The 26,977-nt window shown below is 31.6% G+C and overlaps 3 protein-coding genes across 3 annotated transcripts; 1 reads left to right on the forward strand and 2 right to left on the reverse strand.

The window, feature by feature from the left end:
- Window positions 1–3,347: 3,347 nt before the first annotated feature.
- LOTGIDRAFT_137926 (hypothetical protein) lies at window positions 3,348–7,683 on the reverse strand (the record flags this gene model as incomplete). The annotated part of the gene is made up of 7 exons (XM_009047954.1): window positions 3,348–3,464; window positions 4,025–4,179; window positions 5,077–5,132; window positions 5,713–5,869; window positions 6,210–6,375; window positions 6,727–6,923; window positions 7,560–7,683. The coding sequence occupies 7 exons, from the start codon at window positions 7,681–7,683 to the stop codon at window positions 3,348–3,350; spliced, it is 972 nt and encodes a 323-aa protein (XP_009046202.1).
- A 2,610-nt stretch (window positions 7,684–10,293) lies between these two features.
- LOTGIDRAFT_199507 (hypothetical protein) lies at window positions 10,294–12,911 on the forward strand (the record flags this gene model as incomplete). The annotated part of the gene is made up of 3 exons (XM_009047955.1): window positions 10,294–10,511; window positions 11,393–12,329; window positions 12,384–12,911. 2 exons carry the CDS (start codon window positions 10,294–10,296, stop codon window positions 11,817–11,819), a joined length of 645 nt encoding a protein of 214 aa, XP_009046203.1. The 3' UTR covers window positions 11,820–12,329; window positions 12,384–12,911.
- Window positions 12,912–19,102: 6,191 nt separating this feature from the next.
- On the reverse strand, window positions 19,103–22,817 carry LOTGIDRAFT_171761 (hypothetical protein; the record flags this gene model as incomplete). Its single annotated transcript, XM_009047956.1, has 4 exons — window positions 19,103–19,629; window positions 20,520–20,702; window positions 21,497–21,679; window positions 22,727–22,817. The coding sequence occupies 4 exons, from the start codon at window positions 22,815–22,817 to the stop codon at window positions 19,103–19,105; spliced, it is 984 nt and encodes a 327-aa protein (XP_009046204.1).
- Between the last annotated feature and the right edge of the window lie 4,160 nt (window positions 22,818–26,977).

A 26,977-nucleotide genomic window follows, 5' to 3' on the forward strand; every position in this document is an offset into this window, starting at 1 on the left:
TAGTGTTGAACTTTTCAACCCTTGAAGATAGGTTGTCATTGATTTTGAAACAATTTAGTTGTTTATATTCAGGGATCTGATGCAGAAAATAAAAAGAAAAAGAAAAAGAAGGAAAAGAAACATAAAAAACATAAGAAACACAAGAAACATAAGAGCAAGAAAGAGGGAGATGATGCAGAGGTACTGATTAGAGATATTCTTTATTCATGAATGTAAAATAGGCAACCGGGTAAATGTCATGTCATGTCATGCTTTAAGATCTGTTCAAAATAGATACTTAGATGTATGGTTTTGTCTACTCTAATGGAATTCTCACTAGGATGTGATACCTGAGCTGTAATCAGAGACATGTTGCACTAAGGTTGATGTGCCACTGATTTATCAACTTGGCCAAAAGAAGACTACATACATGAACCTAGCTGGCACACACACAGAGCTTTTTCTTTTATAGTCATCTGCTGCAATAAAAAATCATCCCTCATCTTTGGTAGTTAATTTGTAAATCATATTTTTAGGATTCTGAAGAAGGTGAGAACATGGAAGAATTGGAGAGGAAATTACGAGAAAAAGCTTTAAAATCAATGAAATCTAGACGTCCTTCAACATCTGATTAAAAATAGAAACAGTATTTCACTTTCATCTATTGTGCTTCTCTTTTTTCATGTTGATTCATGGTTTTTGTACAGTATTGGCTTATTGCAGGTGTGACTGGAAGTGAAAGTTTGTTAAGAAATGTATTAATTTGGATTCAGTGCAATTGACACGTTCATGAAAATATTTGCATTGTCCAGTTAGAGAACAGATGATAAATTCTCATCATACACACATGGGGGTCGCTCAATTGTTAAGTTCTGCCTGTTCAGAATTTATGAAATGAACTGGACATTCAAAAAACAAGTTAAGAAGGAATTATATAAATTTTGAATGTGACATATATGGTTGATAGAACCTGTTCTGAACTCTCCAATCGACCGGTACTATTATAACAAGATATAGAGGATATTTGTTTTGTGAACCATTATTTTATTTGAAATTTGACGGCTTAGTCTCGTTATGTATGATTAAGATAAAAATATTTGTGGACATCCACACATATAAACATATTCTAAATATTTTAGGGTAGAATTCAAACGAATGAATCCAGTTTACGCTGTTGTCATTTGACTATCTGAAATATTAAGACTGATCATGTTTATGAAAATATGCAATTAACTACAGCTTTCTTCATCATACAAAACACTAAAAAGAAGTATGTTCTCTTGTGACCTTGGCCAGTGCTTCTATAGGAGAGTATCTTCCCAGTGCTAAGTTTTTAATTTACAAGTTAAATCTTGTTTGATCAAGGGTACAAAAGATATCCAAGCTATTATGAATGTAGCACTAATACTTTGACTGTAATAGTCACCTTTAAGTTTGATTAGGTTGTACGACAGCAAATTTAGCAAATCAGAGGCTTCTATAGAAAGTCTGCGAACAAAGTTAAAGCCTTTATGTCAAGGGCTTTGATTGACTGTATTCTATGGTATCCAATCAAATGTATTATGTGGTACAAGAATGGTGGCTATTTCAGTCTATAAGTACCAAGTTCATATAGCAGGGCAGGAACAATTACCACTTGTTGTCAATGTGGAGCATAGAAGTCGAAATCCTTGACTTGACAAAAGAGGCTGATGTTTCAAGGGTTAATATGTACTAAAATGCTCAAGATGTAGTCCTGTTAATGTTGGATTAGGCATTAAATAATGCATTGATTTTATGAACTCTACTCAAGGCATATAGGGTATGCAACTTTGGCTATTGATTTTATTTTCTGATTTTTGTTGCTTACCGCATTTCTTTGTAATTTCTTATTCTTCTCTTGCTAATCATGCTTTTGTACAATCAAATTGTTATCAAATGTATATATAGTATAAAAATATATTGTTAACAAGTGATTTTTAGGATTAGGAGTCCAGGAAATAAAGATGTGCATATAAAAATGATTTTTTGAATTTTTTGATTCTGGGTTTTCAGGTTTGGGACAATTCTTTAAGTTTACGATGAATTCCTATTGAAAATTGGACATCAATATTTATTTTAAACATAAGGCCCTCTAAAATATAAAATTTTATTAAAAATTATCACAATAAGAATATTTCTTGCATTAAAGGAAAACTAATATAAAAAATTTGAATTTGCCCTGATGACTGGTCACTGATTTTAACTAGTTGAATTATACAATCAACAGAGTAAACTGTTACATATTAAATATCTAGTTGATATGTCACTGAATTTTAACTAGTTGAATTACACAATCAACAGAGTAAACTGTTATATATTATATATCTAGTTGATATGTCACTGAAATTTAACTAGTTGAATTACACAATCAACAGAGTAAACTGTTACATATTAAATATCTAGTTGATATGTCACTGAAATTTAACTAGTTGAATTACACAATCAACAGAGAAAACTGTTATACATTAAATATCTAATTGATATGTCACTGAAATTTAACTAGTTGAATTACACAATCAGCAGAGTAAAATGTTACACATTAAATATCTAGTTAACATTTCACTGAAATGTAACTAGTTGAATTACACAATCAACAGAGTAAACTGTTACACATTAAATATCTAGTTGACATGTCACTGAAATTTAACTAGTTGAATTACACAATCAACAGAGTAAACTGTTACACATTAAATATCTAGTTGATATGTCACTGAAATTTAACTAGTTGAATTATACAATCAACAGAGTAAACTGTTACACATTAAATATCTAGTTGACATGTCACTGAAATTTAACTAGTTGAATTATACAATCAACAGAGTAAACTGTTACACATTAAATATCTAGTTGATATGTCACTGAAATTTAACTAGTTGAATTACACAATCAACAGAGAAAACTGTTATACATTTAATATCTAGTTGATATGTCACTGAAATTTAACTAGTTGAATTACACAATCAACAGAGAAAACTGTTATATATTAAATATCTAGTTGATATGTCACTGAAATTTAACTAGTTGCATTACACAATCAACAGAGTAAACTGTTACACATTAAATATCTAGTTGATATGTCACTGAAATTTAACTAGTTGAATTACAGAATCAACAGAGAAAACTGTTATACATTAAATATCTAGTTGATATGTCACTGAAATTTAACTAGTTGAATTACACAATCAACAGAGAAAACTGTTATACATTAAATATCTAGTTGATATGTCACTGAAATTTAACTAGTTGAATTACACAATCAACAGAGAAAACTGTTATACATTAAATATCTAGTTGATATGTCACTGAAATTTAACATCCCCACTAGTTTTTTTTCTTTTTTCCGGGTGTCAGCTATTATCCTCATCAGCAACTGGAAGGGGATCACGACTTTCTGTAGGTTTCAATGAGTATAATATTATTCCACCAATAATTACTGCCATCGCAACGAAATATAGAACATGGAACTGAAATAAATACATTTCTAGTACATCTAAAGACTATTTACATATATTCAGACCCAAATCAACCAAAATGGGGCATCTGTCCCTTTAAGTGTTTTGCAGTGATTACATTTGCCATCTATTATCTAAAGAAATTCTTAAGCACATTGATTTCCTGCTTGCTAAAAATACCCAACAAATCAAATGCTCTGTTTTGTCTACTACATCTGAGGAATTCTAAGATCTTTAAAATAAATCTGTATTTGTCAGCCAACATTTGATATTCTTGATTGGTTAGGAAAAGTTTTGGCATAATCAGATAACATAATATAAGGAAGAATTTCTTATAGATCATGGATGGCAAGTGGAAACAGAAAATCACCAAAGATTTCAATTAAATTTATAATATATCTACATGAACAAAAATTGTCATTTTTAATTGTCATATTTGCAGCCTAAATTAAAATTCAACTGTTTGCAAAATAAAGAAAAAGATTTTTTTTTATGACTTTTATCTATTGTCTTTAACTTTTCAAGTTAATGGTGATAAAAAGTTGTAAAAACAAATATCAAGGTATACTTACTGTATAATTAAACACAAATACTCCAACTAAAAGAGCGTAAAAATCAGCTGAAAGGATTGCTAAGTTCATAGCAGTGGCACTTGTATATTGTATACCAATAGTCATACAGGAATAGAGTAAAAATAAACAGACAGTATACAGTAACCATGGTAATACTGAAATATAATATCATATCAGTTGACAAAAGTACATAAAATAATTCAAATATCAGTCAAGTATTTCAAATGACAATTGTCAATCAAATGTACCAAATCTAACATTTGCAATGTCATGGCACTTACAGGGATTGTAAATGAAATGAAATGAATGGAGTTTTACGTCTTACTCTTCTGCACCATGTGGGCTAATGAAGACGGGCAACGTCATGCAGGGTGCCATGAGGAAAATTTTGCCAGGACAGCGGCATTAGCCTGCTCTTCTTCGATTTCCAACTGTTGAGGGATCTTTAACGTACACAGCCTGTAGCACACGGGGCCTCGGTTTATTGTCCCATCCGAACGACTAGACGCTTTTTCCATGTCAGCACTGACAAGGGGAAACTGAGTTGAAAAATCCGAAGGTATTATCTCGACCTATGCTGGGATTGAACCCTGGACCTTCAGGTTAGCGAGCAAGCGTCTAACTCACTGAGCCACCGCGGCTTCCTAAAGGGATTGTAAAGAGGTTTTTGATATGTGTATTGGAGACACTGATAGCATCAATTTCCACCATTCCATTTTGAAATCAGACGTCTGGTGCATGCAATTCCATTTTTATGACATCACTAATTGGGAAGTCCTTATGGGATACAAGCATATTTTGCGATTAGTGATGTCATCAAACGGTTTAGTTTTAGTGGAATTGCAAGAACCAGACGTCTGATTGAAAATTGGAATGGTGCAAATTGATGCTATCGTTGTCCCCAATAGACATTAAATTTTTGGAAAACCTTTTTACAATCCCTTTAAGGGTTTAATGGGTCATATTAGTTAGTTCTATATTGATGGTTTAAAAGTAGAAAACTCATTTTGACAAAAACAAAATTAAAAATTTTATATGTATGTTTGACTTACATATTTCAACTGTCCAGAAGTCAACATCATTAAAACCATTTCTTTCAACAATAATTCTAGAAAAATAGCAAAATATAATCAATTTCATTTATAGCACAACTATGATCTTCCACAAGCAATGAAACAAAGATTGACAGTTGTTGAATTTCAGATTGCTTTTTCAACAAAATAAAATGTATTTCTATGTATTTCTCAGCAGCTCAACTAGATGAGTAGGGGCCAGTGGACTAAAATAGATTGGGGGCCCCTCCCCTGGGAATTTTCTTTTTAAACTAATGCTCTCCTGCATTCCTAGACCCCTCTGTAAGTCAATTTAAATCCTGTTAATATTTTTTTCTTTCGTAGGGGGACCCAAGAAGTGGGTGACTTGATTCAACCAGTCTTTATAGTAGTTGAGCTACTGAAGTATTCTTTTTTTAAACGACTCTTAAGGGGAAAGACAGGTGCTGAGATCCTTCAAATTTTTTTTTATAGCATACTGCATTGCTTTGCCACTAGCAATTTATAGCCTACTAAGGTTTCAAAACTACAACACATCAAAAATATAACAACTCACTAACAAACACCAAGATAGCAATCTGAAGTTAGTGGCAATATGTTAATGAAGCATGTAATTTTTAAAAATCCTAGACTTACACTTGTATACCACTAATAAAACTACCAAATAATCCAACCATGCCTAAAAACTCTGTTCGAGCATACTTTTTAACAATATATTCCTCTCCTACATTAGATATACTATACAACACAGCACCACAAATACATAAAATATCACCTAATACCATTTGATCATCTGAAATATATCATCAATATCTTGTCAACAATCCAATTAGAATACAGCTCAAGCTAGTTTTACTTTGATTTTCTGTGGTTTATCTCAATCATTCTAGATCTTACAATATATATAAGAAAGATGTGTTCAACAAATCAAATATTCTGTTAAAAGCTTAGCCATCACTTCAGAGTCATTTTTTGCGTTTGGGAAATGACATTACCATACTAAGACATCATCAGTATTAATATGATTGGACACAGTCTTCTATTGCAGAAGAACCAGACGCTAGATTCTCAATTTAAAAAGTGACACAGTTGAAATTGAGAATCATGTGGGCAAGTAGATTTCAACAACTTACGTTGTGAATTATTAGTCTGGTTTTTAGTTAAAACATCAGATAAAATCAACCCTCCAATTCCAAATAAGCAGATAACAGCACCACTTATGTGAAACAAACCATATTTAACACGTAGAAATATAAAAGATAATATCATGACAGACGGTATGGTAAAACTATCTAAAACCTGAAATATTAACATACAAAAAATTAAAATAAATATTTTTTTGAAACAAAACATTTTAACCAGGGGGGGGGTATTAAGGGGGTACTTTTTGGGCAATGTCCACCTCCACCCTGACTTTATTGTCATTCATTCTAGCAGACTGAAGTCAAGACATTAGTCATATTGAAATATAGTCGGAACAGACTAAGAATTTTGATTATGTGGTCTTGACCAAAATAATAGGGTTTGTTTTGCCATGGGTTGGTTTTGAAATGAAATGTAATGAAAAGAGTTTTACGTCCTACTTTTCTGCAATGTGTTTGGAATAAAACAAACAAAAACGTTACGATATGTGATAATCATGTCACTTACTTGTACACTAGTAACTGTGGTATAACTATATGCCTTGACAACTAAAAAATTTGCTTCAACATCAACCAGGGCTAAAAGAAAGTACTTCCATCCCTGTGTTTTAATTATATACATTAATGGTCTCTCAGTTTCTTTACGACACGCCAGATAGCTGCTATATACAACACTTAATAAAATATAGTTTAAAAAACACTGAGCTGAAATAAATAAAACACAATACTAGAATAGGTAGTAGAGGAATTCAGGAGTGAAGTGGTGCTTGGGCGTGAATGTTGTGTAGGGCCGGCTGCCATGACAGGGCTGAAGAGGATGGAATATTGGGAGAGTTTCTAATATTTATAAACTTTTTGTTGGTAAGCACAAAAATTTATTTTTACAATGTCAAGCTATTACGAACTTACGTCTTATACAAGAAATGTGGCTATGGCAGTCAAGGTATAAGACGCAGCTCATATTAGCTTGACATTGTGAAGATGACAAAAGTTACCATAACCATGTGTGAAACTTGACGGACAATTTTTATTCAATCATGTGACTTCTGCATTTGGCAATGTCCTGAAGACTACACAACTAAAGGAGGTGCAAATAAGTGCAAGCTTTAGCAAAATGGTGACCAAATTAATTTACAAGCAAAAATGATTCAATTGTGTCATGTGATATCAATTTTAGGTTGTATATCATACCATGATGGTTGCAATGATGACAAATTTGTGCTGAGTAAGATTCTTGTTGGCTTTCACCCAAGTTTGATCAACTAATTTGATGAAAAACATTTTCCCGGTCATATGATTGCAAACAATTCCATTTTAAAAGAAACATAGTTGGTAACATACCTGTTGGAGTATTGAGACCATGCTTTTGTAAAAGTCCACTAGTAACACCAGTACCACATAATAAAAGTGATAAAAACTGACCAAATAAAAATGTTTTACAAAATTTTCTGAAATCAAAATTCATATCCATTAAAAAAAACTTCACTTCAAAAACAAAAATTTGAACTAAAATGCGACAATATTGATCGTTATAACATAAGTTATAATGGCTTAATTGTAATTTATTTGGTATCAACTATCTATATAACTAATTTCAGACAATTATTGAACAGTTTTACATGTCACAGATGTGTTAGTTATTATAAAAGCTTATGCTAGTGAATATAAGCTGAAAGATAACAATGTTTTTATCTAAATTACATTGTTATTCTCTAAATTGTTGAATAAACATTTGTTTTAAATTTCATTTCATTTAACATAAAATTTCAGCTACAGTTAATGTTAACATAGAATTTTCTGTCCGAAAAGGCTTAAATCTGTTAAAGTGATAATACGTCTTAGAATGAACATAAAATTTACGAATTTTAAACTTGGCGAATATGAGCCATTAGATATACCTGGTGTCATCAATAACATAACAGGATCCTTATATAATCTGATAAATCCAAAAAACTTAGTAATTATCCATAAAAATGCAGTTTACTATTGAAAAACGCTTAATATTAAGATTCAATAATTACTTAATTTTATGAATTTTCCAATTTTCCAGATTTTACAGGGATTCTGTTGTAACTTTATGACACCAGGTAAGTTCACTGATAAATATATACTCCCATGTCAAGAAATTAAATTTTATGTTCATTCTAAGACGTAGTATCATTTTAAAATGAGCTAAAGGTACTGTATGGGTAAACCGGTATTTATAAACCGAAATATCAGTGAACATCAACAATAGTGGTGGCATGATATATCGGTGACTCAATACATAGAGGTTATCCTATGGCTACGAGTGGTTAACCTATTTTTATCCGGTCATAAAATCTTTTATGGTTCTATTGGTAGGCTATACGAACTAACGAAGAGTTCAACAACTCCATCAAAGAGAAAGCAATCTGAACTGACTGAACCTACTTATGTACTAGGCCTAGTAAATAAAATACTGTTTTAACGGTATAAATGGTCAATTATAATTGGTAGATATTAACGAATATGTGTTTTGTTAGGTTCGCTTTTATTGTTTCTTGACAGACGCTATCTTGAGCGTTATGAATAAGGCGCATGTATTAAACAATGACACCCTTTGCCCCCACCCATCGAATACCGCCGTTTAATACCATATTTATTCAACAGGCTATATTCTACAGGATACAAGAAGATCACTTTTATCTAGAATGCATCACAGACATAGTACATAAGAAAACAACTCATCTATAACTTATTTTTCATATCAAGCATAGGATAAATTGGTAAGCTTATGCTACACGATGCATGTATCTTATCACTGCATGTATCTTATCACTGCATGTATCTTATCACTGCATGTATCTTATCACGTGGTCATGTATCAATACTTTACAATAAGGTATACTAGAAAAACATGTAGACACAAATAACTTGACATTATCCAAATATTGTATCTCTTTTATCATGATACATATTGTATCTATTTTATCATGATACATATTGTATCTATTTTATACATATTGTATTGTGGTATGACTTGCAATATCCAGCACCAATATTGAGTAAAATGAAAGTAGGTTTATCTACCTTGAACATATTAATTTAGCAAGATATTTGATCTTTCTTTTCAATACTGGCTCAATTGGTTGATTGTATCCACCATTTGTAATAAGTTTTGTAAGTAATAAGTCATTCTCTACATGTTCTTCCATCTTTTCATCTTGAACTCTTTTCAGTTCTATATATAGATCTAAAGCAAAGAATAAGGCATTTGAAATATTAAACAAAGAGTGACAGCAATATCTAGTATAATAATTTTTCTGTATAGTCTATCAACTGTTCTACAGTAACCATTATTGCTCCCTTGGCACTGGTGGGGATTATAATGAAAATTCTGTATTTCATTCTCAGGTGAAAAGAAAAGACACACTGTAGGGACCAATCAATGTAAACTTCTTCTGAATTAATCCTAGCTGCATGGAGTAGGCCTACGTGTAGCTTCTCTGGAAACAACTGTTAATCTGTTTAGACTTGGCCCCTATGTCAAAAGTGGTCTGTTTAGTAGGTAGACTACACGTTAAAGGGATGAGATTCAAAACAAAGTGAAAGTTGCCTGCAGAAAGAAAGGGGCGGTAGCAGGTTAATTGAAACAGTAGCAGGTTAATTGAAGCGGTAGCAGGTTAATTGAAGGGAAAGCAGCTTCATCTAAATTAAACTCTTTGATCTTTCGGTGCCCCATCAATATTGTAATATGTAGACAATCTGCAAGTAAGTAACTAGTTTACACCATAGAACTGTACACTGTTCTATAATAATCTATGTTAACACGAAACAACATCTCTACATCATAAAATCAGTTGCACATTTTACCACTATGTTGCAGAAATAGGTTAGTAGTATAATGACATGTCAAGATAGTAGCTATTTCATTGGTCTATAAAATACAGTCAGCCAATCATAAACGACATAACGGAATGATTACGGTAAATCATCACGTGATCAAAACAATCCAAGATAGAAAGTCATGCGGACGACGTAAATAAAAAATTGCTGTCAAAATTTATCAATTAACTGGTTATCTTTCTTATAATTAACGTAACAATTCGATAGAATGGTTGAACCAATATTTGAGTATCAATTTAGACTTATTTTGATTGGGGACAGTACGGTAGGAAAGTCGTCTTTATTGAAATATTTTACTGATGGCAAGTTTGAAGAAACTTGTGACCCAACTGTAGGGGTGGATTTTTATGCCCGCCTTATTGAAGTGAAGCCAGGAATCAGGGTTAAGTTACAGTTATGGGATACAGCCGGTCAGGAACGTTTCAGGTAATGATTTTCTTACAGATATGTAACAAGAAATTGAAACATTTTGGATCTGTACAGTTTGTCTGTTTCATCCACAGTTGCATAATGTATTCAATATGGCAACTTTTCATTGACTTAACTATTATAAATACCTTTGTGACATCAGCTGTTTGATTTAATGTCTTGTTAATTTCCTTTTAGGCTATCTATTATTGATAGTTACACTGGGCTATCATATGTCATGATTGATAAGTTTAGACTGACTGATATATTAGGGTGTTGACCTGTTTATTTGTTTAAACTGATTTCAAGGAATTAGGCTAGTTCTGCAGCTTTTCTTATTGTATTGATAACTGTGAATTTCAAAGAATTGAATTCAAGTTGTAATCATAACTGCAGAATTATTTCTCCTCCAAGATGGTAATAAGCAGCTCCTATCCTTAAGGTTATCTGATATGTGACATTAGAAAGGCAGAAATGACACAATGATCTAACACTTTGATGAAAAATAAGATGCCTCAACTTTTGTCATGGCTGCAGGTCTTTGAATTTTTTTCAAATTCAGTCTAGGGATAAAATTTGTTAAATAAAGGGCTTGAACCCTGCATTTTATGCATTTCGTAAGAGTATTCTTTCGATATATATATACATTTATAAAATGAAATAATGCAAATTCGGACAAATATACATCGGCCCCTTTGGAGCTAGCACTGTCGTAAAGTCATGAAAATTGTGTGATCATATTTTCAAAGGACCAATTAGCATTTAATGTTACAATAGACTAGGAGAAGATTTGATAAACTGAATGATCTAATTAGTATTAAACCTATATCTAATTGGAGGCACCAAATCCACTATCATTTTGATAGTTATTTATCTTTTTTAAATTATTTTCTTTTCAGGTCTATAACAAGATCATATTATAGGAATTCAGTGGGTGTTATGATATTATATGACATTACTAAAAAAAGTACTTTTGATAATGTGAAAGAATGGTTTGCTGAGGCAAAGATGCATATAGAACCACATCAAGCAGTTTATCTGATTATAGGTCACAAAGCAGATAGAGAAGAACAACGTCAAGTTCCAACTCGAGATGGGCGTCGATTTGCAGAAATTAATGGCTTGAAATTTTTAGAAACTTCAGCCATGACCGGACAAAATGTTGAAGAATCTTTTTCTTCAATTGCCAAAGATATCTATCAAAGCATTGCTGATGGGAAAATCAAGGTTGAGGAAGGGTGGGATGGTGTCAAATATGGATTTGCAAGACCCAAGGAAACAGTACATCTGGCAGAAGGAGAGCCAGAGAGTGGAGGTTGTTGTTGAAAAGGAATTTCCTGTCTTGACACAAGAGATAATGTCTTTCTGATTTTTGAAAACATGAGTGATCTATATCAAGAGATATAGAAATGATTTTATTGTGTTTTGTGTGCTATTATTAGTTATAATAATTATTGTCAGCTTTGAATATTATATCCTTCAGGCTGATATAAACACTTATTGTGATAATATTCCAACGATAAACCATCTCAGCGACTCATTTCACCCCACATATTTATTATTATATAACTGTATGACTGTTTATAATGTTGATTTATTAATGTAAGCCTAAACGCATAGAATCATTGTACTATTTGTTACTTTTCAACCACACTCAGCACGCTGCATGTATTAAAGGGACAGGTTTGCCTATTTTCGGAGGTTGATTTGAGTCTTAAATATATCTAAATAGTCTTTGAAAGTTCTAGAAATATACGAAAATAGCAAAATTCCTTTAAAATACTACAAACTAGGAATTTTATTCTCTATTACTATATATGTTTTTTACATATCACAGAGTATCTTAAAATGATGAGTCGTCTTTATAACTTTAAACATGGATAATTCTGAATATGCATGGATTTGAAGGCTCAAAATTCACTATTACTACTGAACTTAGGTAAAAAATTTCAGTTTTTGTGACTAAAGTACGATTGCTCAAAGAAAATGGCGAACCTGTCCTTTTAAGATAACCATGAGGTTGCAGTTTATGAAGTTGTCTAAACTTATCAAATATTGTAACTGATTTTATCAAGTATATATAATAATGGCCTACAGGGTTTGACACAAGTTAATAACTTTTACTTTTTTTCTGCTCCTCAATGGGCCAAAGGCAAGATATAGTAAAAGTAATATGTTTCATTTAATTTCTGTATTTATCATTATATATCAAAGACATTTACAAATGTATATAAATGCCTACACTTGAATGACTAAACATTATCTGAGCATGTTACCTTTGTACAAAAAGATAACAATTTTTGGTCACCTTTCATAAAATTAATGTTGGCAAGAAAGAAGCAATTTTCGTGATAATATGGGGGTTTTTAACGACAAAGTTACTTAAAAGGTTTATTTAAAATTTTAAACTACTGTTGCAAATTGTTGTTTTCTAAAGGTTTCAATTCAAGGCCCAACACCAAAACTAGTAGAAACTCTATTTTTAAGAAAACTCTTTAACAAATCCAGTTTGAGCAATAGCATATTTGATAGATATTTTCAGGTATAATTTTTGACAATTTTGATAATGACAATTTTACTGCCTCTTTAAAGTCAATTTATTTGATTGATCTATCAGATCACTTGAACATCTTTCTAAACTGAACTGGCCTCAGGAACAAGTTTTAACCCAATTGTCATTTGACATTGTCCTTATACAGGATACATTTTCTTTAAGAAAATGCGCAATTTAATATAAGCTCACAAAGAAAAAACAAATAATATAATAGATTTCTGGTTTAGAAGTCGGTATAGAAGCTGTAGCAGACTTGATTGTTTGGAGGGGCATTGATTCCCACCCCCCTCCCCCTTTGTAGATACAGGCCTAGGTGGGGATGGAGCTAAGTGATCAAGCCCACTTCTTAACCAAAAAAGTTTTTAATAATATGATCTCACATTCTTAATGAATAAATGTTCATTTATTATAGAAAATTTAGCCAAAGCTGATTGCATTATGTTCAAAGCTTTAGATCAAAAAATATTTACTTGTTATCAAATGTATGTTTCCAATGCCATATCCAAAAAAAGACAGGCTAATATAGATAATCAAAGGTTGATTTTTAAGCTTAATATCTCATTATCATATGAGTTTTGATATTATACTCAATATGAGTTTATTATTTGTCGTTGTTGTTTAGAAGGTGTAGTACTTAAGTCTTGCCTGCAGCACATTTCATATTTTGGTATAATGATCGAATTCTGACCCAGAGTATATTATTACAGTAAATGATCAAACTAGCTGTTATTTTAAGTGGGTGTATTAGAGAGCTTCAAAATAACTTGAGCAATAACGTATTTCCCATGAACTGTATAAATTTCATTTACAAAAAAACATCTATCATTAAAGGCATACTACCTCTTAGGATGACCAAAAAATTGAAAATTTTAAACTTGGCCAAAATGAATCTTTGTTCATCAGCGGACTTACTTGATTTAATAATTATACAACAGAATCCCTCTATAATCCAATAAATTCATTAAACTTAGTAATAATTCGTCAAGTAATTTTGAAACATGCTTAGAAGCGTTTTTCAGTTATTATTTAGTTTAATGGATATATCGTTTTATATAGAGATTCTATTCTTAAGTCATGACACCTGGTAAGTTCAACTGATGAATATATACACTTGTTAACCAAGTTTGAAACTTAAAATTTTATTTCCATTTTAAGAGGCATTCTGCCTTTAATATGATATCCAGATAGTGAAATATAAGACTTATATAACTTGATGTCCCATTTTAGAAAAAAAATGCATGCATGTGTAGTGTGGCCTTAGAAGATTACCTATAAACACCTGATGGTTATTATTGTGGTCCCAAAACTAAACCATTTGAAGTTTAATAGTATTATGTCAGATAGATATTACATAGCTATTATAGCTATATGTAAGATATGATGTATTCTTGCTATGTGGTGTATGGTATAATTGGTATAACCTAAAGAGCAGAAAATAGTCATTGTTTAGATTGGATTCTATACTGGACATCCTAGTATTAAGATTGAGGAAGTTCATAGGAACTCTTATGTAAAGCACTGGCCGAGGTCACAAATCCTAGTCATAGAACTCTGCCAGTACTTTTACTACATCTATGTTTGAATAAATTCTGGTATGGAATTTGTTTGAATGCCATGTAGTTTTAGTCTTTCAGGCTACACAATTTAAAATCAAAGAATATTCTGTAGTATTTGTATATATAACCAAAGCATGCTGATGATTTTTTTTAATGTAGTTTTGGTATGTCTGTATCATTCGAAATACATATATGCTATAGTAACCATATCAAAAAGTGACACAAGGAAAAAGTGGACATAGAATTCTATCCACTGATAAGCCAGTATGCAGACAACCTTATAATCAAAGAAGAAATCAAAAATTTTTTTTTTTGGCTTTTAACTGAATATGAAAATTAAGAAAGAGAGAGTAAAGGCTAGAGTACTTAAAATGATCACTCTTATTATGAATCTTTGGTGGCCTAACAAAACTGGGGGTAAAAATGGGGGCACACACTTATTTGGGGACAACTGTCGAGGTTGAATTCATAAGTCATAGTAGTGTCTGAGAGGGTTCTCCCAAGAACATTTGTTTTGTTCTGACACATATTTTGGGGGGAAAAATGAATGTACAAAAATCATATTTGTAAATTTGTTAAAAGAAAATTAGGGGTACAATTAGGGGCAAGGCTCTCTCCCTCCTCCCCCCTCCTGTACCCCAACTGGCACCACCACTGTTTGGATCATCAGATCATGAGTTATGTTTTAGGAATTTGAAAATGAAATTATTCAAAATTAACTATGGCATCTAATTATGATAAGAATTCCTTTTTCGATTTTGTTATATTGAATGTCATGATGTAATCATTTAACATAAGTAATCATTTAGTACTAAAAGTTGGTTGCTGTAAATTTTTTGTGAAAATTGATTAAATCATGGTTTTCATTAATATTTCAAAGAACAAATATTCATGATTAATTTCATCATTTGATTAAATAATAAATTCAAATCAGTCATTAACTATATGTTACTAGGTACTGAATATCATAACAGTACTTGTAATTTTACAAAAACATTTGTGATTTAAAGATTTTGTGAGAATTAATTGAATTCCATGTTTCGTAAATAATTAATTTTTAAAAATTTGCACAAATGTCTTATTTCCATATTGAAATCGTATTTATCGATCTTGGTCTAAATTCTTAACCAGAAAATTTGTTGTAATCTTTGTATGTTAATAATATAATCCAAAAATGTGTAAGGCCATGGTACACCTTAATAAAAACTACTTATGAATGTAAGGCCTTTGTTGTGCTATGTGTTGTTTAGTTTATGTAATCATTAAGTGCTATTAGGTTTAGAATATTATGCAACACAATATAAACCTAATTTCTTTTGTAGAGTGTTTTGGAAACCTAAAGTTTAATTGATCATAATATAAACATAGACTTTTTTTTTTTGACTAAATCTTTTGGTTGTTATTCTTTTGGAATGTTAAAGTTATGCTTTTAGACCGTAAAGCTATACTTATACTACACTTACACTGTTTAAGTTATACTTTTCTTAGAATTAACATGAAATTGAAAATCTCAAACTTGGTTATCAAGTGTATATATTCACTAGTTGGATTTATCAGGTGTCATGGCTAAAGAATAGAATCCCTGTATAAGATGATATATCCATTAAACTAAATAATTATTAAAACACATTTCTAAGCATGTTTCTAAATTACTAAGTTTAATGGATTATTACTTAGTTTTATGAATTTATTTGATTATACTTATAGAGGGATTCTGTTGTATAGTTATGACACTAGGTAAGTCCACTAACAAACAAAGACTCATTTAACAAAGTTTAAAATTTTCAATTTTTTTGTTCATCCTTTTTAGTATACCTTCAAGAAAACCTTATGAGGGAGCAGAAAGGTATTTTAAATCAAAAGATCATCTCATTCAAAATTTCCGTCAAGAACCGAGAGAGCTTAACCAGCCACAAAGCTTCGGTTACAGTCAAATAAAGTGCACAAGAATTCATTATTGATGAAAGATTTTTATGAGCACCTAAGTTAAAATCAAAAACTCAAGATTGTTTTTGTTATCAATACTGTTGTTTTTGTTGATATTTGTTAGCTTTATCATGAGTACAGTACTATAAAACAATGAAGTTTATTTATTATATTTAATTGATTGTTAATATTATTATTATAATCAACAAGTTGTGATCTGTGTTGTTGCTTCTTGTAACAATATAATCATTTTGATGTCTAAATAAATACACTTTAAACAGTTCGTCTTACATTTGTACTCAGGGAAGAGGGGTGGGGATGTGTTCACTCAGTGAGTTGGACACTTGCTCCCTAACCTTAAGGTTCAGTGTTCAATCCCCACATAGGTCAAGGCGAGATAAGACCTGTCCCCTTTTCTGGTGAGAAACTGAGCTTAGGTCATAGCGACCAAACTGTGAAATTCCACGAAAAGAAGATTTGAAGGCGTTGCTTCAGTTACCGTTTCGTTGGATCTCTTCATAGAATTGTCGGAATGATCCGATTTGCCCAATACATCGAAGTGATACCATAAAAAAGGCAGCGATTCCAGAGAATGTAATTGAGAGAATGGGCGATCAGGGGTGTTTGTTCCATATACGTCAAAGATTGTAACAAATGTTTCAAATTCATCATGATAAAAGCGTTGAATTGACAAGAAAACTCGCTTGATCTATACCCAATCAAAAAGTTGTTCGTACAATAATCTCAAATCATACACCTTGCTGGGCACCTGACCTATTCCAACTCTACAGGCTGAATATAATAGATTCAGGTCCTGTAGAGTAGACCGGGAAAATCGCACTAAGATTTTGACTATATTTTCGGTATGTTGAATGAATCAATCAATTCTAATTATATGTACCACAATCTTTACAGAAATACTGCGACGAGTAATCCTGACACGGCAGAATATTTAGAAGTTAACGTCGGGGATTAAGTGTGGGCACACGAACTGAATTCTTCGGTAACTCTTCGCCGACTGGAATCTTAAGAAAAATCTCGTGCGTGCCCGTGCTTTCACGACAAAATTATAGCATTCCGACCGGAATTAAACAAGTTTTATGCTTGTCGCCGATAGTTTTATCTTCTGCAAGACAGACTGTCACCATCCAATCAAATTCATTTTCCTTTCAATTGCATGCTCTGCACGTGATTATCGAGATGATGGAAAAAACCGTCTAGATGTTTTTGTCTCCTCGTATGCTATGCCCCTGATGAGGTGTGAAACTCTTGACTTTACTCGGTGACAAGAATCACCGACCAAGACCGTTCGTGAGTTTATGTCAGATAAACGATACCTTTGTTCCTACATAAAAAATGTCGGCATTTAAATATTTGTTTGTATCTGTGTAATAAATGATGATATTTTACACAGAATGTATCTCACAATATTTTCTTTTGTTCCCCCATTTTTACGAGGTAATGAAAAATATAATTGTTTGTCGTTGTCGTTGTTAATTGAACAGAAATTTATTTCCCATTTTATGCATGAATATTGGTATTAGTGGGTAAGAAAAGTTTTTTTTCCAGTTGCAAGTTCACTTACGCTTATATCAATGAATATAATATTTAATCTATTATACATTTTGTTTGTATTTATTAAGTATATTGAGGGTATACAGTGCTGTGTGTGTGGAGAAGGGGTATTTTGCAAGAGCGTTCGATATGTTGTGGGAACTCAGTTATGGGTGACAAAAGCAATATACGAAATACGTCAATCTGAAATTATTTTATAGCCTACTTGCAATTGCTGATATAGATGCGACGTCTCAACAAAGTAGTAGGTTCCACGGTTCTATAGTTAATACTATATTGACTCGTATACTGCGGCTTTTGATTGAAGGTAAAGTTGAATAAATTTGACTGACTCACACAGATAAGACGACGATAGCGTAACCCACAGAGGCTGTCATATTGCTCTACTTTAAGTTTCAATATACCACAATATCTTATTTTGATTCTTAGGTTTTACATGCGTGCTTTGATTGGTTGAAATCTATTTAGACTACTAAAGACTAAAAATATCAGAAAAAGAAAACGAGGTTGCGTTTGAAAGCTTAGATTACAATGGATACAAAAAAATATCAGAAAAAAATAAACGTAATTGAAATTTAATTTCAATAACATTTCGATTTACTCCAACGCTCTTTAAAACCTTGAATAAAACAAGTCCAGAAGATATTTTGGCTGCTAATACAAAATTTCTAAATCGAAAATGTACCACCCTGGCTGTTGAATCGGGGCATTCAAGGTTTTGAAGAGGTATACATGCTTAGTTTTCCAATAAAAATCGTTAACAAGACAAAAAAAAAACTCTAGTCTTACCGAAAGAGAACGATCGTGGAATGAATACGGCAAAATCAGGTAAAAGTATCAGATTTACTGCTTTTTCAATTAAAGATTCAAAATGACGGAAAAGTAAGGCACGGTGTACACTTAAATTTCCCCTAAGCCAAATGGTGCTTAAAGCATGAAAATTCGGCAAAACTGTATAATATTTTATTGCCATCAATACATCTACTGATTATAAGCCATTAACAGAGATTAGAAAGTGTTCTCCGAATATCTCCGAAGTCGTTTGCCTTCTGCACTTTATCTGAATCGGAGGCAATTTGTCTCAACTCTGCCATATAGGCACCCGAGCCAATTCCTATGGAATAAATAACAGTCCCGGAGTCCTTGGCAGCAGTGGCATCGGATTGAGGATTTTCAGTTGACTTTCCATCAGTTAGGACTATCATAACATTCGGGACTCCAGGTCGACCTTGTGTCAATAGCATTTGCTGGGCTGCCGCAATACCCTTTCCAGTATGGGTATTGCCCCATGGATGTTTAAGAGCACGGATATCTTTTTGTAATTGATTGGGGTCACTTGACATATTAATTATGTCCGTTATATCCGTACTATAAACTATAAGCCCCACGTGAACTCTAGCCGAATCAACATAGAAACCTGATAAAGTGACATCTGCTAATATGTTTATCATTTTGTTGAAATGATAAGAACCAACTGATCCTGATCCATCCACAACCAAAACTACATCTAGTGGGTCAACACAGTCTGAAATATACAAACATCAATACTGATATCAGAATATATTATTAATATACATACAGAGGTATGCAAATACGGTTGTAGCGGAATCGTATATCGAAAAATGAACAGTCTTTGCTTTCAGATGAGCGTGATGAGTCGGTACCAGCAGAATTTAATAAGACGTTTCTTCTGTATTTGGAAATATCAGTTCTAACTTCACGGCCAAGCATGTAAAGGCAGATTAAACTTTAACACTACATAGGCAGTGGATTTACCACCCCTTTACCAAACTTAAAATTTCTTAACATAAGAAATAAAGACAAATTACAACAGAATCCCTATAAAATCTGGAAAATTAATTTTAATATCATTATTAAGCGCTTTTCAATAGTTAAATGCATTTTTATGGATAATTACTAAGTTTGTTTAGATTTATTGGATTATATAAGGATTCTGTTATGTTATTTATGACACCAGGTATATCTACTGATGAATATATGCTCTTATTAGCCAAGTTTAATAATTCTTAAATTTTATGTTCATTAAAAGACATTCATTTAAAGCAGCACATTTAATGTTTACATTATAATATTTTCGATAAGTAGAGGCCAATATTGCTATATTTTAATTTCAATTTGTGATGGCGCAATATTAACGACCCGTATTTGATAACAATTGCTAATATTCTGTGGGGGCATTTACAATTATTCAAAATGATTTCTGGAATAGTAGTATCTTTAAGATACTAATCATAAGACACTAACCCCCCAAAAAATTATCTTGTTCAAATATCAAGCAAATTTTGACACGCTGGCATGAATGAGATTCTTTCCTTCTTTTGTTTTTGTTTATAACAAAATAGATTCATCTGCTCAAAGGATAAAAATGAACTATGAATCTTACGAAATACTTACCTCGACAAACTAGTATATTACCAACATCCCATTGGCCTGTCGCTAAACATGCAATCTTGGATCTCCCACTTGCTATTTCATGTCCTTCATCACAAGTGTAGTCTGCTTCATTTGGGTATGTTGTACCACTTGCAGCAGTTCCTGTAGATGAATCACCTGATGGTACCTGTCCACAATCTTTCCCTGAAATGGAAGTAAATATATTAATAGGCCTTGCTTTTTATATACAGTGTAAATGAGACGACTGAATAATAAATAGAATCCAGTAAGAGTATCGATAGGAAATGCTATCAAGTCGAGAGAAAATATTTTTGAGATTTAGAAATGGCAAATATGAATTTTACGAATCCAATTTTATTTCCTGTTTATTTACCGCGTCAGAACACGTCTTGTAACATGTGTAGTTTTTTATGGATAGCGTGACTGGAATCGGAGAAACAGTGCATTCAAAGAACAGTCAGAACGGAACTTATTATAGGCAGTGCGCATCCGATCTTATATTTGTAGACTTGAAGATAAATATACCCCTTAAGGATGGGTTCCCTTATTTTCATTTATGAAAATGAAAATGCTAACACTTATATGAATAGAAAGTAGTGGTGTTCTAATGACTTGGAAAAATACCAGTTTGTCTCACATGTCCATGATTAATTCATAATTAGCTAAATTAGAAGAGAATAACAAGCAGAATTCCAATAAGTGACCGATTAAAAAAGTATTTTTTTTTTTTGTTTATCCAGACTGTATATACATAGACATTTATGATTGGTTAAAACTTTAAATTATATGCAATAAGAACATAATGATATGATTAAGAATTCATGATAATTCATTAGAAACACCAATTAATCAAATAGTTTGCTTTTGTGACACTAAAAAAATAAGGAAACCCATCTTTAACATATCTGAAAGATTAATTTAAAGCATCTTTCCGCTAATTTTAGAACAAGGAAACTAGATATAAGATATTTACTTACCTCGACAAACTAGTATATTATCAACATCCCATTGGCCTGACAATAAACATGCAATCTTGGAATTACCACTTGCTATTTCAAATCCTTCATCACAAGTGTAGTCCGCTTCACTTGGGTATGTTGTACCATTTGCCACAGTTCCGGTAGATGAATTACCTGGTGGTACCGGTCCACAATCTTTTGCTGAAATCAAAGTAAATATATTAATAGGCCTTGCTTTTTATTTAGATGAAGTGTAAATGAGACGACTGAACAATGAATAGAGTCCAGTAAGAGTGTCGATAGGAACTGCATCAAGTCGAGAGAAAATATTTTTGAGGTCTAGAAATGATGAATATGAATAATTGTACTAATACAATGTTTTTTTTTTATTTTCATTCATAAAAACACTAGGTATTATAGATGATCGCGTTAGAACACTTCTGGCACGTGACTGGAATCGGAAATACAATGCATTCAAAAAACAGTCAGAACGGTTCTTATAGGCAGTCCGCATCCGATCTTATCAATTTGACATCGAATTATAGCCTATTTATTGACATGAGGCAAATTTAAAGAGGTTGGTTGCTTAGACATGGATAAATATTTTAAAGGGGCACTCCGACTTTTTCGTAGGTAGCAAAGTCAAGAGAAATAACCTGTGTCCATGCAGACAGAATTTATTGTTGGTAAATGCATAATTTGCAAGTTTACAAACTGCGAATAATAAATATAAATGTAAATAGAACCCGATGTTTCCCGCCAACCCAATATTTTTTTTATATCTGTTATCATGTGTATAATATCAAACTATGCTCCAATTTTAAATCGTCTAGAATTACTACATCATGAGATATTCCAAATTTCACTATTGAAGTCTTGGGCCATTACGTAAAAATCAAATTTGACACAGTTACTACAAACTGCCACTTTTATGCAAATCTTTTGATGACAGAGCTTTATTTTTATTGTCAGTCTGATATAATCTTATAAATTTATTATAACCTAGGAGAAAATTAAAGTTTTGAATAAAAAATTACAGGAATTATCACCTAATTTTCACCTAGGTTAAAATGATTATCACCTTCGTGAAAATAATTATCATCTGGGTGAAAATTAAAGTTTTTTATTCCAATTAAAAAGTGACATATGTATTAAATGAGTTATAGTGTACGTTCAAGAAATAAATAAATTAAAAAAATAAACAAAACGAACACAATTTATGGGCGATTCGACACGCCAGTATCATACCTAGAAGTCTGCAAAAAGGTTTCTTATATTTCCATTCTCCATCTATACATCCGATCACTTGTTTCATTTCGAAGTATTCATCGCAAGTCATTGCGACTTTTCCACTATCTTCATAAAAACTAGCGTTTTTAATATCTGGATAATCTGAGCAAACTGTAAATTCAATCATTTATTTTCATTATATATTTTTGACTCGAAAAACGACACCTGGACAATATTATTGATTATTTTATATTTTTGATATTGTTGAATTGCTATTCACAACCAAAGATAGCAGAAGATGTAATAAGGCTATTTAAAGTCGTACTAGTAATCCAAGCTGAAACTAGCGATCGCAGTGGATCTAAATCAGCATCGTCTAACATTAAAAACTTAGATTTCAATCAGTTCTTCAAAACTTGACTTAAAGGGACAGATTCGTCATTTTCGAGTTTTGATTTGGGTCTTGAATATATTTATATATAATCTTCAGAAGTACTAGAAATTGTACAATAATTGCATAATTCCTTCAAAAAATACCTCAAACTAGGAATTTCTAGGAGTCTTATGAAATGACGAGTAAACGCGGGTAATTCTCGACATTTATGGATTTGAAGGCTCCAATTTCGACGGCGAGCTGTGAACACTATGACTGATTAGCTAAGCTAAATATTTCCCGTTTCTGAGACTGTGGTATGATTGGTTAAACGACTGATAAATTTGTCCCTTTAAGGGTTTCTAAACTTTGTATGTCTAAAATTCAAAATATCAAACAGAAATGGGTATATAATATAAGGTTAAACATAAATCTACTATCTGTAGATAATAATATTCATATATAAACAAGAAATAAAATCAAAATGATAGAAAAGGGAAAGAAAAAGAACAATCTACTATCTGTAGATATAAGAAAACACAAATCAAAAAGGAAACTAGATGAGAAAAAAAAATAATCAATAATTATCTAATATCTGTAGATAAGAGAAACACGTGCCTAAAATAGAACGTCTTACCTGAATATGATGCTGAAAGAAGAAAGAAGAGAAGTTAAAGACGTTTGAAATATTTATAAAATCGGTAAATTAATTCATCGTTTACAAGTTCAGTTTTATCTGTCTTATCTGAGGAAATGTAACACTCAAACCAATTAAAGCTAATAAGTGACAATGTTTGATAAGTCAGGTGTTCAGTAATTAGTAAATCATAAAATCAAGTAATAGTTTTAACTAAGGCATTCTTCATTTAAGTTATATTTAGTCTTCATTTCATAGACTATATATTTGTAATTATTTATCTATTTGTCATGTATAGTCTGGTTTTTAACTAGAGTTTTGTAACTATAGTATCTTTTTTTTATGTGTTTTTCTTGCATTAATAAAGTTTTGTTTTAATAAGAGTAGTACTTTCATTATTTAGTTGGGCAAGATTGTGAGTGAATTAATGCAAAAGAATGTTTTTAGTGCATATAAGGATTAAATATCGTTACATTTATCAAAATGGCACTGAACTATTTTTTTTTTTTTTTTTTACTATAAACTGACTGGCAGAAAGTTGATTTACTTTGCTAGTGAATTTACATACATAGTAATTTAACATAACACTCAATTTACTATTTAGTTAAATCACATCCTATGTATTTTTCTTGTAGTAAAAATACTTTGTGAAGAGTGAAATTACATTCAATGTTAAATTACAGTCAATATACTGGCAACTTTCTGCCAGCCAGTTTGTAGTAAAAATATCGAAATACTTTTAACAGTGTAGATTAAGGATAGATTAATTATTATACAGAACACTTGCCTTCCGAGTGGTTGGAAACCCCTAGGGTAAGCTTATTAACTGAAGTAGCATAGTTTATTTGTATCCAATATATATAGTATCAACTATACTGAGCATTTGTAATAATTTCTATCACACAACAGTCCTGTATCCATTTGTGTAGACGCAATATTTATTTGGATCATCGTATGTATTATATTTTGTATAATACCAGGAGCCAGTATTTGTTTCAATTGTGCATAAGGTTATGTTATATTAATTGTGTATATTGTATTTTTAGGGTTTTTATACGTATAGTTAATCATTAAAGATGGTGATGAAACATTCAACTAAGTTGTTGCAGAGTGACAGTTTTTGGCTAAACAGTGTGGATAGAAAGCAGTACTTGATAGATTTGTTACATTTTTCAAATTTATAGGGTTAAAATTTTGTTCTTTTTTAATTTTGAGAAGTGTACTGAATTTTGAAGGATAATATAGAGTATGAGAATCTGCCAAATTAAAGTCAATCGTGTCTTTGAGAGGAATTCCGAGCGAGAGCTCTCGTCTGCGGTGTAAAAAGTAGTGAGAATGTTGGTCAGCTGGCAGCCTCTCGAGGCAGGCAGCTTAGCTAGTTCCTTTCGTCTGTGCAAGGATTAATGTGAGCATAATCCACGCACATAAACACTTTTTCTTAAACATAAATTGCCTGCGGATTAGGAAATTTGTGGTATTTCATATAAAAAGATGAATGACCAACCCTCACCCATCTCTCGATTGCATTCCAAAAGATTACAGTGCGCATGACTACTCAAATCTAGAATTTACATTGGATAAACAAATTTGTTCAAGAAACAGTAACTGTACGACAGAATTATGGACTAATGGAATGAAATTCATCCAGAAGATAATTCTGGCATCAATGAGCAGTTTGTACTGAAAATGGTGGTTACATAGCCGATTTGTTCAATTAAAGATTAAATCAAATTAAGTGAAATTACGAAAATACTTTCGGCATTGAAATTTTTGACAAGGAATTTTATAAATACTGCCATTTCCAAGTGTTTCTTATTGCGAAGTTAATATTTCGTGAAATGATGTATAATACATCTATATAATTGTATAGATATAATTATGAGGTTAAAATTTTATGACTATATCTTTGATAGCCTACTTTATTTAAAAATATTGGAATTCAAAGGACCCAACAGTGACGTCATAAAACTAATAATGTAAATGGAATTGCATTTACCACAGATGTCTTGTTGGAAATGGAATGGCAAAAATCGATGCTATCAGTGTCCATATACGTGAAATGTTTTTTTTTTAAACCTTTACAATTCCTTTAAAATTCAAAGCAGAATACATCAAATTTTACAACTATAAGATAACAAGTAAAAGATATTTACCGGCATCAGTAAGAATCAATGTTGTCACAGAGAACAGTAATATGGAACATAAGAGGTTATTCATGGTTCTAACGTTAGCAATATCACGACTCGTTGATCTTATATTAGACTTGTTGATTCAATGTTGAATGCTAAATTTGATCTCAAATTTATATATCATAAGAAGACTACAGAACAGATGTTGCCTTAATTACTCTTCATAATCTTTTTTTCTAGCAGACCATTGAAGGATATCATACAAATATTGTTTAACGCAGTGTTGTCATAAAGCGGTGTCAATATTTTACCATAACATTTTACAGTTCAAATTGGGAACATGGTTCTGTCCACAAATTGAAAATAAGAGAAAAAAAAAACCAATTACGTCTGTTGTAGAATCAATTGTAGAGTCATATCCTCGATACGCACAACGCACATAACGTACGAGACTGTTATTTAGAGTCTTAAATCCAAATCCATCAAAAGTTTATCTAATCGGAAAACAATTCTGCCCTCCAATGTAAGTAGTATATGCGTACAAAACGTTGTGGATACGCTAGGTATACGCCAAAATATTAAGAGAAAACCCAAGACAATTGTTCAGCGTTTACCATCGGAAATGTCTTATGTTGGCTAAATCGTCAAGGTGTGATAGGACCATAAAAACATTTGTCATTTCTACCAAAGTATTTAAACGTTTCATTTATTCGGTGAATTTTAATTTTAAAAAAAAGGAATGGGGTAAAACATTCTTAATGCAATAGAAGAGATTTGCAAAAAAACAACAACAATTCCCAAATCTTAGTTCCTTTATGTCTGTACTGCTTATATGTGGTTTTATTATGTAGTTTTGATGACGACTATTTTTCAACTCCTCGTCAGCTATTTCCCTCATCGCTGAGAAACAAGTACAAATATGTATTGATATCAGCACCTGAAAATATGTTTGAGTTAAAGAAGTTAGTTTTCTACGGAGCCCCTTAGGCGCAATTTTCCATACTTTAATAAAATATTTCGTTTTAACGAAATAACAATTCGTTTTAACGAAATAATTAATTTGTTTAAACGAAATAATATCATATATTTCAATTTTCATTTTAATCGAATAACTCATAAAACATTTTATA

The sequence above is a fragment of the Lottia gigantea genome, assembly GCF_000327385.1.
Source record: "Lottia gigantea unplaced genomic scaffold LOTGIsca_119, whole genome shotgun sequence".
Taxonomy (NCBI): domain Eukaryota; kingdom Metazoa; phylum Mollusca; class Gastropoda; family Lottiidae; genus Lottia; species Lottia gigantea.